The sequence below is a fragment of the Capricornis sumatraensis genome, chromosome 17 (assembly GCF_032405125.1).
Source record: "Capricornis sumatraensis isolate serow.1 chromosome 17, serow.2, whole genome shotgun sequence".
In the NCBI taxonomy this organism is placed as follows: Eukaryota; Metazoa; Chordata; class Mammalia; order Artiodactyla; family Bovidae; genus Capricornis; species Capricornis sumatraensis.
This window is the reverse complement of record NC_091085.1, coordinates 41,779,039-41,797,229: the sequence shown is the minus strand read 5'-3', so window position 1 is coordinate 41,797,229 and position 18,191 is coordinate 41,779,039. Positions and strand designations below refer to the sequence as shown.

General features: G+C 36.5%; 1 protein-coding gene across 2 annotated transcripts in view; it reads left to right on the top strand.

Annotated features, from left to right (window-relative positions):
• Positions 1-18,191, top strand: part of AFG2A (AFG2 AAA ATPase homolog A) — a 350,747-nt gene that overhangs the window by 103,363 nt on the left and 229,193 nt on the right. For both annotated transcript variants that reach the window (XM_068990111.1, XM_068990112.1), the window contains 2 exons: positions 2,268-2,321; positions 4,303-4,382. In XM_068990111.1, coding sequence (XP_068846212.1) covers positions 2,268-2,321; positions 4,303-4,382 — 134 coding nt within the window. The remainder of the gene's footprint in view (positions 1-2,267; positions 2,322-4,302; positions 4,383-18,191) is intronic.

Here is an 18,191-nt window from a genome sequence, read left to right as displayed (position 1 = left end):
CCGTGGGGGTCTCACAGAGTAGGACATACCTGAAGTGACTTAGCACACTTGATGTATTTCATATTTTTGAGGGTAATAAGTCAACTATCAACTCACCTGAAATATTACTTTCTCTGGGAGCATTCTTGACTCTTAAGTGGTTCCTTTTATGTGTTTTCAGTGGCATCTAATCATGCTTCAGTACTAGTACTTGCCATGCCATACCAGTAATTTTCTTTGTAATATGGTGTCTTAACTGAAGCTAAGTATTACCCATACCAGTTTGTAGCATTAGTTGACATTCTGCTAGGGAATGTCCATGTGCTTCAGTCAGTCTGATTTTTATGTGAGTTGTGTAAATTGTTTAGGAAATATTCAAGTCAGTGTCTAGTTACATCACTTAAATTATCAGGACCCATAATTTGCATGGGATAGAACATAAATCTTATTCAAAATAAGATGTGTGTGTGTGCACGTGTGTGTGTGTGCAACTGCACAAGCATGTATAGAGAGAAAAGCACACATACTGTATCTGCAGTTGTACCAGGACGGGTATCAGTAGAAGCCAAATGCTGGAAAGAACAAAGAAAGAAAGTTTGCATAGCCAAGAAAGGCATCTGGCATTTGTTGGACAAACTTTATACCAAATCTGAAGGGAATAGTTGTGGTTCTCAGGACAGTATTATTATTCTTATTTAATACCATGGCTTCTTGTGATATTATGACTCTATAGCATGAGAAAGTAGATGTGATGAAAAAGAAAGCCTACCATTTCATATTGCATATTAATATAATATTTTAGGTACTTAAGAGAGAAAAGTCTTACTGTTCAGAAATGTTGAATGTTGAAAAAAAGTGCATCTCTGAATCAGAGATAAGCAGGATAATCACTGGGAATCCATCCACTTTTCTGAAGATTGTTCTGTTGATGGCCAGTTAGTAAAAGTTGGTAGAATTTTATTACTGGAAGACCACACCTTTCATTCTTGTTATCCCTTCTAAAACAGCTGAACACAGAAGAGAAAGGAGATTTATCATCAACCGGATGAAATGCCTAGTAGCAGATATCTGAAGGGAGATACAGACAGAGGCTGAGTGAATAGACACTTTGGAGGATAACAAGAGTCATTGTCATTGTCCCAGTGTGATACTCTGAGTGACGCTTAGCAATGTTGGTGGTCCTACGATTTTGACTGTAGAAATTATCTGCTTTGACTGGAAGAGTGGCTGAGAAGAGCTCATTTGGCCCTGCAGATCCATAGAGTCAGTGTCTACATGGCCAAGTCAAATGAGACCAAGGAGCTGGAGAGCAGCATTTATATTGGAAACACTCAGATAATGTCATTGATTACATGATTCCCATTCCTTTTTTGAGAATTATCATAGAATCATAAAAAGAATAGCCCTGAGATCTTGCTTCTTGTCAGATAGCCGTGCTGATCTAGTACGAGGCTGTTCTGTCTTCAGTGTCTAGCACCATGTTTGATACATAGTAAAAGTATGGATGGATGTGTGGGTGGATGATGAATAAGATGTTTAACTATCACGTTTCGTCACAGATACTGTTCAAAAGCAGAGACATGACTTTGCTGACTAAGGTCCGTCTAGTCAAGGCTATGGTTTTTCCAGTAGTCATGTATGGATGTGAGAGTTGGACTGTGAAGAAGGCTGAGCACCGAAGAATTGATTGATGCTTTTGAACTGTAGTGTTGGAGAAGACTCTTGAGGGTCCCTTCTTGGACTGCAAGGAGATCCAACCAGTCCATTCTGAAGGAGATCAGCCCTGGGATTTCTTCAGAAGGAATGATGCTAAAGCTGAAACTCCAGTACTTTGGCCACCTCATGCGAAGAGTTGACTCATTGGAAAAGACTTTGATGCTGGGAGGGATTGGGGGCAGGAGAAGAAGGGGACAACAGAGGATGAGATGGCTGAATGGCATCACTGACTGGATGGACGTGAATCTGAGTGAACTCCGGGAGTTGGTGATGGACAGGGAGGCCTGGTGTGCTGCAAATTCATGGGGTTGCAAAGAGTCGGACACGACTGAGCAACTGAACTGAACTGAACTGTATACTGATGTGCAATTTTTAGAATACAAAATGGTTTTAATTTTTGAAGCATAAATAACTCCCAATAAAAACAAGCATGCAAGAGGAACTAATTTAACGAAAAGCAGATTTTCGGTTTTTTTTCCTTTTTCTTTTATGTGTGTATTTTCTCTTTTATTAGACATAATCATGTGACTGGGTTTGTAAAGATGCTGAACAGTTGTTTTCTTTTCATGCAGGGGCCTGAGTTAATGAACAAGTATGTTGGTGAATCTGAAAGAGCAGTTAGAGAGGTAAGATTTTGCCTTAAAGTGGAACTCTGCATAGGAGAACCACACTTCTGTCCTCTAGTTTCCATTTTGTATGGGGTTACAGATTTAGAATTTCCAAATCTAAATTCTAGTGGTATATTTTTTTTTCTTCAGGCAAATATTATTTTTAAATGTAATTTTGGTTATCTACAATACATAGTCTTTGTTTTTAAACATCATAATATTTCTAGCCTCTAGTTTTAGCAAATATATTTTTTAACAACTGTCAGCATCTCATTAAAAAAAAAAAAGGATATGTTTATACTTAACAACTAACACATGATGTTAACATGAGATTTAATTCCTTTAAACCAGGTAGTCCTTTAAATCAGAGAAGCTTATTAGTATATGAAAATTTCAATGTACTCTACCTTTACTTTACCTTTGACTAGTGATTTAGAAAATGCATCCTCCTTCTCTCTCTTAAAGTTAGTGATTGGCCTACTGATTACTTCATATTGCTGAAGCTGCACAATTGGGAAATTCATGCAAAATCAAGGAACTGAAGTGGGGTGAACTATAGCAGTTTGACCATAAGTTTTGGCTCTCCTAAACAAAGGCTGGCCTGCCTCACATAGACATCATGTATCTTCTCAGATGCTGTTCAAGGACAAAAATACATAAATAGCAGTGGAATGGATTGTCTCCATCTATGAAGTCTATGGGTACCAACCAAGAGTATTAGAGATTGGAATACTTTGTTTTGCATCTGAGAAAAAGTTTTAAGTTACTTCTTATTTCTTTGTCTCTTTGAAATATAGATGATGGTGACCATATAAAATATTAACCGATAATGATAGCACCTTTCTTGATTCAAAATATGAAAAAGGTGGTGCTTATTAATACTAATGTTTTGGTAACTGTTGTGTATTTTTATGGTCATCATAATTGTGACCAGAAAATGGGGGCCTGGTCACACAAATTTGTGCCAGTTAACACAAATTTGAATTTCTTTCTGCCTGTACTGACTTTTTCTAGCCCATTTCTGCATATTGCCCCATGGCTGTCCAGCCAGTCTTTGATTTTGATAGCCTGATTGACTTCTGGTCTATCCAACCTATTCTCTTCCAAGTTTTAACTATGTTTTTCCATATAGTCTTCAGAGAAATGAGCAAGGCATGTGACTTTTAGGTTTATGGGTATTTTATATTCTAAACTTTGGCTGATTTTATACATTATTATTTTTCTTTTAAACTTGTGTTTATGATAGATAATCAGAGAAGGCAATGGCACCCCGCTCCAGTACTCTTGCCTGGAAAATCCCATGGACGGGGGAGCCTGAAAGGCTGCAATCCATGGGGTCACTGAGGGTGGGACATGACTGAGCGACTTCACTTTCACTTTTCACTTTCATGGATTAGAGAAGGAAATGGCAACCCACTCCAGTGTTCTTGCCTGGAGAATCCCAGGGACAGGGGAGCCTGGTGGGCTGCCGTCTATGGGGTCGCACAGAGTCGGACACAACTGAAGTGACTTAGCAGCAGTATGATAGTTAATAATAACTATCATTTACTGAGCTGTTACCATGTTCCAGGCATTATACTAAATGTGTTGCCATCTTTTTAAATTCAGTTTCTTAAACTTTTGAGGCCGGCATTTATCATAATCTCCATTTTTAGAGATATGGAACTTGAAGTTTAGAGAAATAAAGTTATCCACTGGAAATCACACAGTTACTAAGTGGCAGAGGCGGGATTTTAACTGAGATCGTCTGATTACTTAAGCCAGATTGTCTCCTACACACCTCTAAGAATATGTATTGATGTCTTGTCTGTTTGCAAGTAGAAGGTATTTTACATCCATTATGAAGTGTGAATACATCTGTTACAGGTTGTATACAAAGTGATTAAGCTGGTTGACTGGTACATAATTGATTTGGTTCTAATAGTTTTCAAACTAAAACTAGGGATAGAGTTTTCTGAAGTTTGCTGATCTTTAGCTAATGTGGCACTCTTTCCACCAGATCTTCCGAAAGGCAAGAGCAGTGGCTCCTTCCATTATTTTCTTTGATGAACTTGATGCCTTAGCAGTTGAAAGGGGCAGGTAAGAAATAATTAAGACTGCTGCTAATAACTGTATATTAGCAACTACAGTGTAGAGTAACTAGCACTTTTTATACAGATTTTATTTTAATATTATTAATACATTTGGCTTAAAAGAAAACTTTCAGGTCACTTTTTTTTTCTTATATCCTTAAAATTATTTCATATTACCACTTTATTACTTCTGAGGTAAGATGGAACAGAAGGTTACAAATAGCTTAAGTTCACCTTGATCCAAGGGAAGAATAAGAACCCAGAGAAGTTTGCTGAATTAGGGTGATCTGCCACATTTATGTGCCATCAGAGACATCTGTTTTTGGAGCCTAAAAAGGAACAGGATGGGAAGCATTGTTAAATATGAACCAGATGGTAGGTGGAATATATAGGAGAATTCTCATAAAATACCTTTGAAATATACTAGTGTGAGAAACCAGACAAGATACTTGTTAGGAATAACCTGGTTTTGTAGCCATTTTGGTTCAGGAGGAATTGGCATATGTATTAGAGATGTGAATAATTTGCAGCCTCTAGATAGCATTTTCTCTAACCGTCTTCATCATATTGTGAGTCCTTCCATAGTGACTCATTCAAATAAATTCTATGTAGTTTCTTTTGCACAGAAAAATTTTGGTCAAGTTAGTTGACACTTTGAAAACAAAGATAAGGCTGACTACGAAATGTAATGTTAATAGTCCAAATAGAAAATTTCACTTGTACTTTAGCTATACTAAGTCTTTATCAGTTTGGTTCTTACAGCCATAAGAATCACATAGAATGATACTCTGTTTTCAATAGTTTTTTCCTGTAATTGTATAATGAGCCAACATTGCCTAGAAAGTTATTGTTTTGTCTAGTTAGAGTGCTATTACCTGAAAACTAAAACAAACAAAATCTCGACACATATGTTTTTGTTCTTTAGCCATTTGAATTGGACACAGTTTCTAGAAATTGGAAAACACATCTGTTGATAGATAGCAAAGTATAAAATTCCCCAAATACTAAACCAGGTTTAGGCATTGTTAAAGAAATAGAAAACATAGGAAAACAGGGGAAAATTTTTAAATTCCATAAACTATTAATTTTCTCTATAATTTTATGCATTGCTTTCATTTTTTTTATTTTCTATGATAACATTCAGATCAAACTCATATGACTAATCCAGAAAAGATAGTGCCTAAGAAAACATTCTTCTTATCACGATTTAGATTTCCACATGTAAGATGTTTAACAAATTGAGCCATGAATTACAATATATGCTAGTCCATACTATCCAGGGTGTTAATTCAATTATTTTGACTATTTGAATTTACTCAATTTAGCCATGAAACTGAGGTTTGCAACCTGCACATTGTAAATAGAGTATAGACATACCATTTGCTTAGCTTTAGAAATATTTGTGCTTTCAGAAAGAGAGACTTCTACTTATAAAAGTATCTTATTTCATGCTCACAAAAGTGTCTGCTTATAACCATGAATGTCTCCTTTCCTCTGCCCCATTTAAGTGTCTGTGGGACTTCAAAAATAAGTAAGCCTAATATTTACTTCTCATTTTCTGTATGCCCATTTAAATTATGGGTGTTCTGAATAAGATTTTTTTGTCTGATTTCATTTTGTGAGTTGGAGGAAGTGTTGTAAGATTCCCTTTGTGAAGTGCTTTAATGATCTCTGTAATATTTGGGAAAACTGAAAATGCTGTTGAAGTAGCATATCTCTTTGGAAGTTGGATAATATGGTAGGGAGAAAAGGCACTGAGGTAGGGAAGAGATTTGAATTATCCTGAGCTAATAATAATATTGGGGAACATTTATTTACTGCTTACCATATTTTAGAAACTGTTTTAAGTGCTTTACAGATCCCTGCATTTAAAGCAGGTTATTGTACAGTTGGCTCCAGTACTCTGCCCTGCCTCCCAGCTAGCTTAAAATTTTTCCTTTTTCAGGATTATAGTCGGGAAGGGCGAGCACTCTGGGTAGTACATCATCAGTCAGTTTTGTCTTAGGCAACAGTTCTGTCCCCAGAGGTGAAGACATATAGGGTGGTTCCCCATATACTATATTCTCTTGGCCCAGACTCCTCTGACTGAGGGAATGGCCACTAGACTAATCCAGAGATTCCTAGAAAAGCTTTCTCTTTCTCGGATGTTCCAGCTAGTCACTGGATCCTGAATCATCCTCAGTAGCTGGCATTAATTGCCTGGTCATTCCAGACTTCAAGAAGAACTAGAAATTTGAAACTAGAAATATATTTCTGAAGGTTAGAGTCACTGACTGCAGAGGCCCATCTTATTAATTTAACTTACAAATAGCATCACTCCCTTTGGATTTCACTTACCATGTTATGGCCTTTTGTTCATGTTAACGTTTAATCATCACCACGACCACAGGAGGAGTAGGTCCTATTTTCATCTCCAATTTACAGGTGAGAAAACTTAGGCATCTAGTCCATATATATTACAAGTAGCAGAGCTGAAATTTGAATTTAAGTATTTTGACTCCAGAGCAGATACTCTGAGCCACGTTTTTTATTTGACTGTCACACCACAGGTCTCAGGATTGCATGTCTAAGTAGTTAATTAACTAACCTTTAAGATTGTATTTATTGTACGTTCTCTTTGTGAGCCTGTGAGTATAAGACTCCCTTGCAGCATTCATTCATTCACTTGTTAAGTAAATATTTATTGAGTGCTCTTTCTGCAGTAGGCTTGCATGGGGGTAAAACAGAGAACAGGAACTATAGCAATTACCTTAACCTCTTTAAGCTTTAGTTTCATTTGTAAAATGGAGATAATAGTAATAAATTTTAGTTTGTTGGAATTAAATACATGTAAAGTGCTTTATGTAGTGCCTGGCGTTTAGTAAGTGCTTAAAAAACTTGTTTCTCATAATTTCTGCATTGATAGTCTTATAAAATGATCATTTCCATATAATAGAAATACAGTAATAGAGATAGAAATGAGTCCTACAACAGGAATTAGATTGTAGTGGAGGATATTGAAGCATTTGGGAAATCAGAATATTCTGCAGGTGACAGGCACTATGGCATTTCAGCAATCTAATTTGCTATTAGTTGTAAGACATACCATTATTTTACTTACCATTACTGAAGAAAAATGCAGCCCTAAACTGTGAAATGGTATTGAGAAATCAACTCCAAGGAATATCCTGATTTCAAAATTTTAAATATGAAAAAAGTTTGTATTTAAGAAATAGAAGAAAGACATTATATGGGAGAATAAGATGATCTATTGTGATTTATAAAACTTAAGGCTACCATATAAAAATACTTGATATATTGTTCTATGACTAGAGTATTAAAGAGATGGTTAAATATATGGAAAAATGAAAAGATTAAGTGTTCTGTTAAAAGCTGACTGATATATTCTGTGAAGTATTAGAGAATCTGTGATATTAATAACTGTTTTCTTATATAGCTGTTTCTGCACTTAAAGTCCTGAATTGATTTCCATTTGGAGTGGTCAGGGGAAAAATAAGTTCTGAGCCAGCTTTCATTGAAAATGAAAATTCCAGGCTTAGTAACATTTTGAAAAGGGCTCTGACTGTTAGAGTAATGGTCAGGAAATGGGGCAGCCTCTTTTGCAGTATTTCCAGATTTCAGGTAACTTGAGTGAATTCATGACACTGAACACTATAGAAGAAATTTTTGTAGGCATCATTCTGTAAATGACACTTTTCAACGAGGGTTATAAATTTTTAAATGTGATTTTATAGCAGTATTTGGGCTTCCCAGGTGGCTCAGTGGTAAAGGATCCACCTACCAATGCAGGAGAAACAGTAGACGTGAGTTTGAACCCTGGGTTGGGAAGATCCCTAGAGGAGGCAATGGCAACCCACTCCAGTATTCTTGTCTGGAAAATTCCATGGACAGAAGAGCCTGGCAGGCTATAGTCTATGGGTTCACAAAGAGTCTGGCATGACTGAGCACGCCTGCATGCACATGGTGGTATTTAAAATTTCATAAAATCATAAAATTTTGTAGCTAAGAAAGTTCTTAGAAATCATCTAGTTCAGTTCAGTTCAGTTGCTCAGTTGTGTCCGACTCTTTGCGACCCCATCAGTCGCAGCACGCCAGGCCTCCCTGTCCATCACCATCTCCCAGAGTTCACTCAAACTCACGTCCATTGAGTCGGTGATGCCATCAAGCCATCTCATCCTCTGTTGTCCCCTTGTCCTCCTGCCCCCAATCCCTCCCAGCATCAGAGTCTTTTCCAATGAGTCAGCTCTTTGCATGAGGTGGCCAAAGTACTGGACTTTCAGCTTTAGCATCATTCCTTCCAAAGAAATCCCAGGGCTGATCTCCTTTAGAATGGATTGGTTGGATCTCCTTGCAGTCCAAGGGATTCTCAGGAGTCTTCTCTAACACCACAGTTCAAAAGCATCAATTCTTTGGTGCTCAGCTTTCTTCACAGTCCAATTCTCGCATCCATACATGACCACTGGAAACACCATAGCCTTGACTAGATGGACCTTTGTTGGCAAAGTAATGTCTCTGCTTTTCAATATGCTATCTAGATTGGTCATGACTTTTCTTCCAAGGAGTAAGTGTCTTTTAATTTCATGGCTGCAGTCACTATCTGCAGTGATTTTGGAGCCCAAAAAGATGAAGTCTGACACTGTTTCCACTGTTTCCCCTTCTATTTCCCATGAAGCGATGGGACCAGATGCCATGATCTTCATTTTCTGAATGTTGAGCTTTAAGCCAACTTTTTCGCTCTCCTCTTTCACTTTCATCAAGAGGCTTTTTAGACACCTCTTCACTTTCTGCCATAAGGGTGGTGTCATCTGCATATCTGAGGTTATTGATATTTCTCCCGGCAGTCTTGATTCCAGCTTGTGTTTCTTCTAGTCCAGCGTTTCTCATGATGTACTCTGCATAGAAGTTCAATAAGCAGGGTGACAATATACAGCCTTGACGTACTCCTTTTCGTATTTGGAACCAGTCTGTTGTTCCATGTCCAGTTCTCACTGTTGCTTCCTGACCTGCATACAGGTTTCTCAAGAGGCAGGTCAGGTGGTCTGGTATTCCCATCTCTTTCAGAATTTTCCACGGTTTATTGTGATCCACACAGTCAAAGGCTTTGGCATAGTCAATAAAGCAGAAATAGATGTTTTTCTGGAACTCTCTTGCTTCTTCCATGATCCAGCGGATTTTGGCAATTTGATCTCTGTTTCCTCTGCCTTTTCTAAAACCAGCTTGAACATCAGGAAGTTCACGGTTCACTTATTGCTGAAGCCTGGCTTGGAGAATTGTGAGCATTACTTTACTAGTGTGTGAGATGAGTGCAATTGTGCGGTAGTTTGAGCATTCTTCGGCGTTGCCTTTCTTTGGGATTGGAATGAAAACTGACCTTTTCCAGTCCTGTGGCCACTGCTGAGTTTTCCAAATTTGCTGGCATATTGAGTGCAGCACTTTCACAGCATCATCTTTCAGGATTTGAAATAGCTCCACTGGAATTCCATTACCTCCACTAGCTTTGTTCGTAGTGATGCTCTCTAAGGCCCACTTGACTTCACATTCCAGGATGTCTGGCTCTAGGTGAGTGAGCACACCATTGTGATTATCTGGGTCGTAAAGATCATTTTTGTCCAGTTCTTCTGTGTATTCTTGCCACCTCTTCTTAATATCTTCTGCTTCTGTTAGGTCCATACCATTTCTGTCCTTTATTGAGCCCATCTTTGCATGAAATGTTCCCTTGGTATCTCTAATTTTCTTGAAGAGATCTCTAGTCTTTCCCATTCTGTTGTTTTCCTCTATTTCTTTGCATTGATTGCTGAGGAAGGGTTTCTTATCTCTTCTTGGTATTCTTTGGAATTCTGCATTCAGATGCTTATATCTTTCCTTTTCTCCTTTGGTTTTCGCTTCCCTTCTTTTCATAGCTATTTCTGTGGCCTCCCCAGACAGCCATTTTGCTTTTTTGCATTTCTTTTCCATGGGGATGATCTTGACCCCTGTCTCCTGTACAGTTTCAGGAACCTCATTCCATAGTTCATCAGGCACTCTATCTATCAGATCTAGTCCCTTAAATCTATTTCTCACTTCCACTGTATAATCATAAGGGATTTGATTTAGGTCATACCTGAATGGTCTCGTGGTTTTCCCTACTTTCTTCAATTAAGTCTGAATTTGGCAATAAGAAGCTCATGATCTGAGCCACAATCAGCTCCTGGTCTTGTTTTTGCTGACTGTATAGAGCTTCTCCATCTTTGGCTGCAAAGAATATAATCAATCTGATTTGGTGTTGACCATATGGTGATGTCCATGTGTAGAGTCTTCTCTTGTGTTGTTGGAAGTGGGTGTTTGCTGTGACCAATGCGTTTGCTTAGCAAAATTCTATTAGCCTTTGGCCTGCTTCATTCCATATTCCAAGGCCAAACTTGCCTGTTACTCCAGGTGTTTCTTGACTTCCTACTTTTGCATTCCAGTCCCCTGTAATGAAAAGGACATCTTTTTTGGATGTTAGTTCTAAAAGGTCTTGTAGGTCTTCATAGAACCGTTCAACTTCAGCTTCTTCAGCATTACTGGTTGGGGCACAGACTTGGATTACTGTAATATTGAATGGTTTGCCTTGGAAACAAACAGTTCATTCTGTCTTTTTTGAGATTGCATCCAAGTACTGCATTTTGGACTCTCTTGTTGACCATGATGGCTACTCCATTTCTTCTAAGGGATTCCTGCCCACAGTAGTAGATATAATGTTCATCTGATTTAAATTCACCCATTCCAGTCCATTTTTGTTCACTGATTGCTAGAATGTCGACATTCACTCTTGCCATCTCCCGTTTGACCACTTCTAATTTGCCTTGATTCATGGACCTAACATTCCAGGTTCCTATGCAATATTGCTCTTTACAGCATCGGACCTTGCTTCTGTCACCAGTCACATTCACAACTGGGTATAGTTTTTGCTTTGGCTCCATCCCTTCATTCTTTCTGGAGTTATTTCTCCATTGATCTCCAGTAGTATATTGGGCACCTACTGACCTGGGGAGTTCCTCTTTCAGTATCCTATCATTTTGCCTTTTCATACTGTTCATGGGGTTCTCAAGGCATGAATACTGAAGTGGTTTGCCGTTTCCTTCTCCAGTGGACCACATTCTCTCAGAGGTCTGACAGAAACCATCTAGTACAATCTTTTATTTCTTAGATGGAATCGAAGCCCTTAGAATTGAAGAGAAGAAGTGCATAACTTCTTTGTGGCCTAGACAAGGCTAGAGCTCATTTCCTCTAATTTAGTGCTCATTGGATGATAATACTACTACCTCTTAGACTCTCAGGATTTGGGATAGAAAAGATATGTTCATATCAGGGTAAAACTTTTCATGTATCTAAATATTTAATGAGTTTTTTTTATGTAAGAAACTCAAGCAATAACAACTTATTAAATACTTTTAACTATTTTTACTTTGTATATCTCTGTTTCAAGTTGCTAAATTCATTGCATATTTCCTGGTATGCAGTTTTTTTGTAATTTATACTTCATCACCTCATAGTTTTTACATTGTTGAACTTTTAATATTAAACAGAACTGCTGAAAGAAGCAGAGTAAAAGAAGAAATGGAACATGTGTAACTGATTTCTTATTTTAAGAGTTTTATGAAGTATAGCAGATTTCTATGAATATTTTGTATTTTGCATTTTGTCTAAGCATTGTGGCTGAGTACTATAGAATGGATTAAAGGTAAGACTTTGCCTAGAGAGATGGCCTGATGCAGCATTTTACTAGGAATTGGGACTTATTTCTTGTTGTTCTAGGACATGTTAAGTCTCCTGTAGCTATCTTGGTTTTAAAATGAAAATTTGCTTGCCTTTTGCATGCAGCAAGAAAATTACCATAAGTAATGCTTATGTTCAGGGCAGTATATGTCTGTCTATCCTTCCTTGGGTCTTTTTCACACCTAAATATTGACCTTGAAAGGATGGGAGGTAGATTTTAAGAAACAAATTCAGATGCCTGCCATTTGGGATTTTTTATGACATTTGAAAATTATACTAGAAAAAAATTTTGAAATATAAATTGAATATATCAACTGTTGGTCTATAATTTAAAGATCATATGAAGGGACGATAGGGGATTTTATTTTACTAAAGGAGTTAAAAGGAAATGCATAATAATTTTTTTGAAATTTTTACTACTGAAAAATAAAATCAATGTAATATTAACATCTTGGTGGTGAGATTTCTTGAAGATGAGGGTTAGCAATGTTTTCTGAAACAGGCTAGTTCATAAATATTTTTTGCTTTTTTTGGCCATACAGTTTCTGTTGGAGCTATTCTCCTCTTTTGCTACCATGCAAAAGGAGCTACAGAGAATATGTAATCAAATAAAAAACAGTTGGCTGGCTAGATTTAGACTGTGGCTGTAGTTTCTTGACCTGTTTAAGATGTCATAAAGTCTCTTCAGTGCATGGCACTGTGACTTTTGAAGGGGGGTAATTTGGGAAAGGGGCTTGACTCCTGAAGGGAAAAGAAAATTAATGTCTTGGAAAAGTCTAATTTTAGTACTTTCTGTAGCTGAACATTTTTTTCCATAGTTGTGTTGCCTTTATCTCTAGCAGATAATAAAGTTTTAAGATCATTTCATTATGTTAGTGATTACACATTTATTCTTAAACTTGAAGTTGGTTTTCATTTCCTAGGATGTCAGTTTTATGGATTTTGTTTCCTACTGCAGCTTTGAAAGTCAGCCAAGAATATTTCTCAGTTCATAAAACATTTTCACTATGCTATTCTCCAACTAGTTCTCAATGATCTGTGGAAATAAAGGGCAGAGGCAGCATGGGAAATGAGAATCCAAAGAATTCCCTTCACCTCATCTTCAGCATTAATTATAGCTCCCAGTTTCTCTACAGATAACAAATTGGACCAGTATTATACCTTTCTGTTTAGAGGCATTCTGCTAGAGGTATCAATACCTTTCTGAATTGCTAATATTTTTATTGAAATGAATGAATTAAATAACTTAGATGTTCTATGTTACCAACAGAGACTAACAGAATTTTGAAACTAGAAGGACCTGTATACTATCTAATCTAATTCCCTTATTCATATATGTCAATAATTAAGACACCCTGAAGGGAACGGTAACATCTTTATCCTCTTACCTCAGGTGTCCAGCACAGTGTCTAACAGAGAAGCACCCAGACATTTAATTTTTGAATAAGGAAATGTAGGCTTACAGAAACTAGAGTTTAAGTTCAATCAGCTGGTGGTTAGCAGAATCTGATTTCACCATATGTTAGTGTCTTTTATGAACTGATTTTACTTTAAAATTAAACACCGAGACAGTCTTTTGGAGTTTTGTCACTTGCATTATTTTCATAGAAGCATCATCATCCGTATTATAAAGAATTATTTGTAAGCTATGGAATACATTCACTTGTCAAAGAGCTCCAAAAAGAATTAATGAAGTGCTAACTGTTGTGTTTTTCTCAAAAAATTCAATAGTTTTTGTACACAGTAACTCTCAAAGTGAGTCTGGACTCAGAAAACTTTGTCAGTTGTGCTCAGGGTACAGAAGTGATAAATGTTCTTTTCAACGTAGCAGATAGCAACAGTATTCAAATCTAACAGAGGATGACAACATAGATACTTAACTACAGTGAGAAAACATTTTGAAAGACTATGGACGTCCTGAGTATACTAATTAATTTTGTAGAGAGATCACCATGTTACCCTCTGCCAGAAGGCCATTCAGTCACACAGTGTAGGGGGATCAAATTGAGTCTTTTCTCATGCATTCAAGTCATTGGGTTCCAAATCCTGTGTATCTATAATCACAGTTAAAGTATTATAAATGAAGATCCTGAATCAAATATCCACCTGCCCCCTACACCCCTACACCTCCCAAGCCCCACACGAAAAAAGGCTCATTTAGAAGACTCAAAAAGAGGATAGACGTAACAGATGACGAGAACTTCTTTTGATATCGATCTGAGAAACCAAGGATGTGGAGATTTCCTTTTCATTCAGTTTCAAGCACTTCTACATTTGAGCAGTCTTACAGTATATTGGTTTTTTCCCATTTTAGAAGGTTTGCAATTTTTTTTTAAGTCATTTTTAAATTATAAAAATATCTGAGCAGTATAAAGATCTCCTTATCTGGAAATTTTTGCTATTCAAAATATATTGTGCCTTGAGGACTCTGAGGAGCCAAACTCTCACTGCATTTGAACAGCTAGTATATAGTTAAGACTAAAATGTAAAGAAGTCTCATTACAGTGTATAGTAATTTCCTTCTAATACATCTTGTATAAACAAAGTATTTCTTAGTAGTTTATTTATTAGGCTCACTGTTTTGGGCATCCTTATGAAGGGCTCAAGAGGAGTAGTTTTTATCTTAAACTTAATCTTAGCCAAAAGGCCGAAAAGCAGTTCAGTTTTTACCTTAGCATTATGTTAGTGGTTTTCATGGAGAAGTTTAAGGAAGTTTTATACTTGCTACCATGTTTTAAGTAAAGCTAAGTAAGGAACTGACAGTATGTATCTGCTGACCTGTTTTAACTTCTGAAAATCTTTAATCATACATCATGTTCATGTTTTATTTCAGTAACATTTATGTGCCACACGTTCCTTTTTCAGTTTAATTGGTTAAAATAACTTGTAAAAGGTTATACACATCACCAGTAACCAGGGTACAGTGGTGATAATAGTTATAAGAATTATTATTATAATTATTATTGATCTTTTCTTTGCACTAAGTATTATGCTAGATCTTTTATACATTTTATTTAATTTTGAGAGTGCTATGGGTCTTTCCATGTTTGAGACAACCGAGGCTCAGAGAAGTATCTCTTACACAAGATTACACTAAAAGAAAAGTGGTAAAGCTGGCAATTGAACACAAGCTTACTGAGTATCATCGTGGTTTAGTTGTTAAGTCGTGTCCAACTCTTGCGACTGCATGGACTGTAGCCTGCCAGGCTCCTCTGTCCATGGGATTCTCCAGGCAAGAATACTAGAGTGGGTTGCCATTTTCTTCTCCAGGAGATCTTCCCAACCCAGGGATCATACCTGGGTCTCCTACATTGCAGGCAGATTTTTTACCGACTGAGCTATGAGGGAAGATTTCACTAAGTATCACATCTTAGCTCTTTTCCAAATTCAGAGAAGCCTTCCCAATAAGTACTGATCAGTGAAGATTTTACTGGAGTGATTTGTAAAACTTTATATATACTTATTTATTATAATCACTGTAAAATTTTAGTTTTCCTTGTCACCATTTCTAGATCTGTGGCATTTAAGAAAATGACACGTTTATAAGCATTTTTTCTGCTTCAGTTTTTAGCTTGTTGTGAGAAAAATGTTTGAACTTACATATGTTAATTTTCCTTATTTTCCTTTTGTTGGATTATGTTTATAACAGCAGCATAGGGAGGGCCAAGATTGTGAAAAATTCCCTTCAAAAAATTGCTTTGAGGCTAAATTGAGTCAAAACTATAGAAGTGTAAGGAGCAAAACTATACAAATGTAATGCCTATGTTAGCTTGGAATTTTTACTGGGAAATCATGGCAAAATGAAAAAATACATACTTTCATGTCATTCTCTGTGTTAACAGTTTATACAAAGCTGCAGTTATTCAGAGCACATGCAGCTTCCACAGCTCTCAGACAGCTGGGGAAGATAACTCATTATATTAATATATGTCTGTCTGCTTTTATAGGGTATGTTGTTAATCTAAAGTAATTTATTTACTATTAGGTTCAAACTGAATATTGACCATAATATGACAGCATAGATATCCTGTAGTGGTCAGCTGGAATATTCAAGGCATTATTGATTTTTGATATTCCTTATCTTGGATTTTGGTGTCAGACATTAATTTGGGGAAATTCTTAGTCATTATCACTTCAAATATGCTCTACTCTGTCTTCTCTTTTTGGTATTTTAGATATACGTATATTACATATTTTGTTGTCCACAGTTCTTGGATATTCTTTTCTGTTGTTGTTGTTTTTTTTTCCGCTGTTTTCTTTAGTTCAGTTTTCTCTTTGCTTTTCCATTTTGAATGTTTCTGTTCACTTAAACAGAGATTATTTTCTCAGCCCTGTGTAATTGACCAATGAACCCAAAAAGGGGATTCTTTTTTTCTGTTACAGTGTTACATCTCAGCATTTCTCTTTGAGCCTTAGAATTTCCATTTCTGTGCTTATGTTTCCCTTTTCTTGCATGTCGTCTGCTTTGTCCACTAGAGCCCTTAGCATATTAGTCATAGTTTTAAAAAATTACTGATCTGATAATTCTAGCATTCTTGCTGATTTTCAGGTTCTGATGCTAACTCAGTTTCTTCCAGCTGTGTTGGTTTGCCTTTTATTCTGCCTTACATTTTTTTTCTTGATAGACATGGTTTACTGGGTAAAAGGGACTGTGGCAAGTAGGCCTTTAGTAGTGTAGTAGTAAGTGAGCACACAGTGAGAAGGTGTCAGTTACCAGCCAGAGGAAGAGTTCTCACCTGACCATGCTGGCCTCTTGATCTTGGACTTACCAGCCTCCAGAGTGTGATAAATGCAGTTTTATTGTTTATAAACCACCTAGTCTGTGGTATTTTGTTATAGCAGCCTGAACAGGTTAGGGTACTTGGGTCTCACATTTCTGAGGGGTCAAAAAGAATTGTTAATTTTTCAGTTTATAGAGCTTTTTACTTGTTAGGAGGAAGTTAAGGCTTCTAAGATTCTGACCAATACTGCCCAGTTAGGGCTACCCTGATAGCTCAGTTGATAAAGAATCTGCCTGCAATACAGGAGACCCCGTTTGATTCCCGGGTCAGGAAGATCTACTGGAGAAGGGATAGGCTACCCACTCCAGTGTTCTGGCCTAGAGAATTCCATGGACTATATACTATATACAGTATATACTATACTGTATATACTATGTATACTGTATATATAGTATACTGTATATACTATATTATATACTGTATATACTATAGTGTATACTATATACTATACTACATATGTAGTAGTATATACTACTATATATATACTATAGTATATACTATATACTATACTATAGTAGTATATACTATATGCTACTATATATACTCTACTATACTATATATATATACTATATAGTATACTGTATATACTATATACTCTACTATATATTATATACATATACTATGTATACTGTATATATAGTATACTGTATATACTATATACTATACTATATATACTATACTATATACATAGTAATATATACTGTATATACTATACTATATACTATGCTATATATATACACTATATATATACTATACTATACTATATATATACTATATAGAATACTGTATATACTATACACTATACTATATATACTGTATATATAGTATATATACAGTATGTAGTAGATATACTGTATATAGTGTAGTATATAGTATACTGTACTATATACTATACTATATATACTGTATAGTCCATGGGGTCGCAAGGAGTAGGATACCACTGAGCAACTTTCAGTTTCACTTCCCAGTTGTAACCTGTTTTCTATATTGTAGCCATTGTGATCCTCAGAAACATAAATCTGATCTTGTCATGTCTCTACTTGAAACTTCCTATTGGATAATAAAGCCTTTGTCACACACCCTTGGTTTATCTTTCTCTGCTGATCTTTTACATTTTTACATTAATGCTGCTGCTGCTGCTAAGTTGCTTCAGTCGTGTCTGACGCTGTGCGACCCCATAGACAGCAGCCCACCAGGCTCCCTCGTCCTTGGGATTCTCCAGGCAAGAACACTGGAGTGGATTGCCATTTCGTTCTCCAGTGCATGAAAGGAAAAGTGAAAGTGAAGTTGCTCAGTCA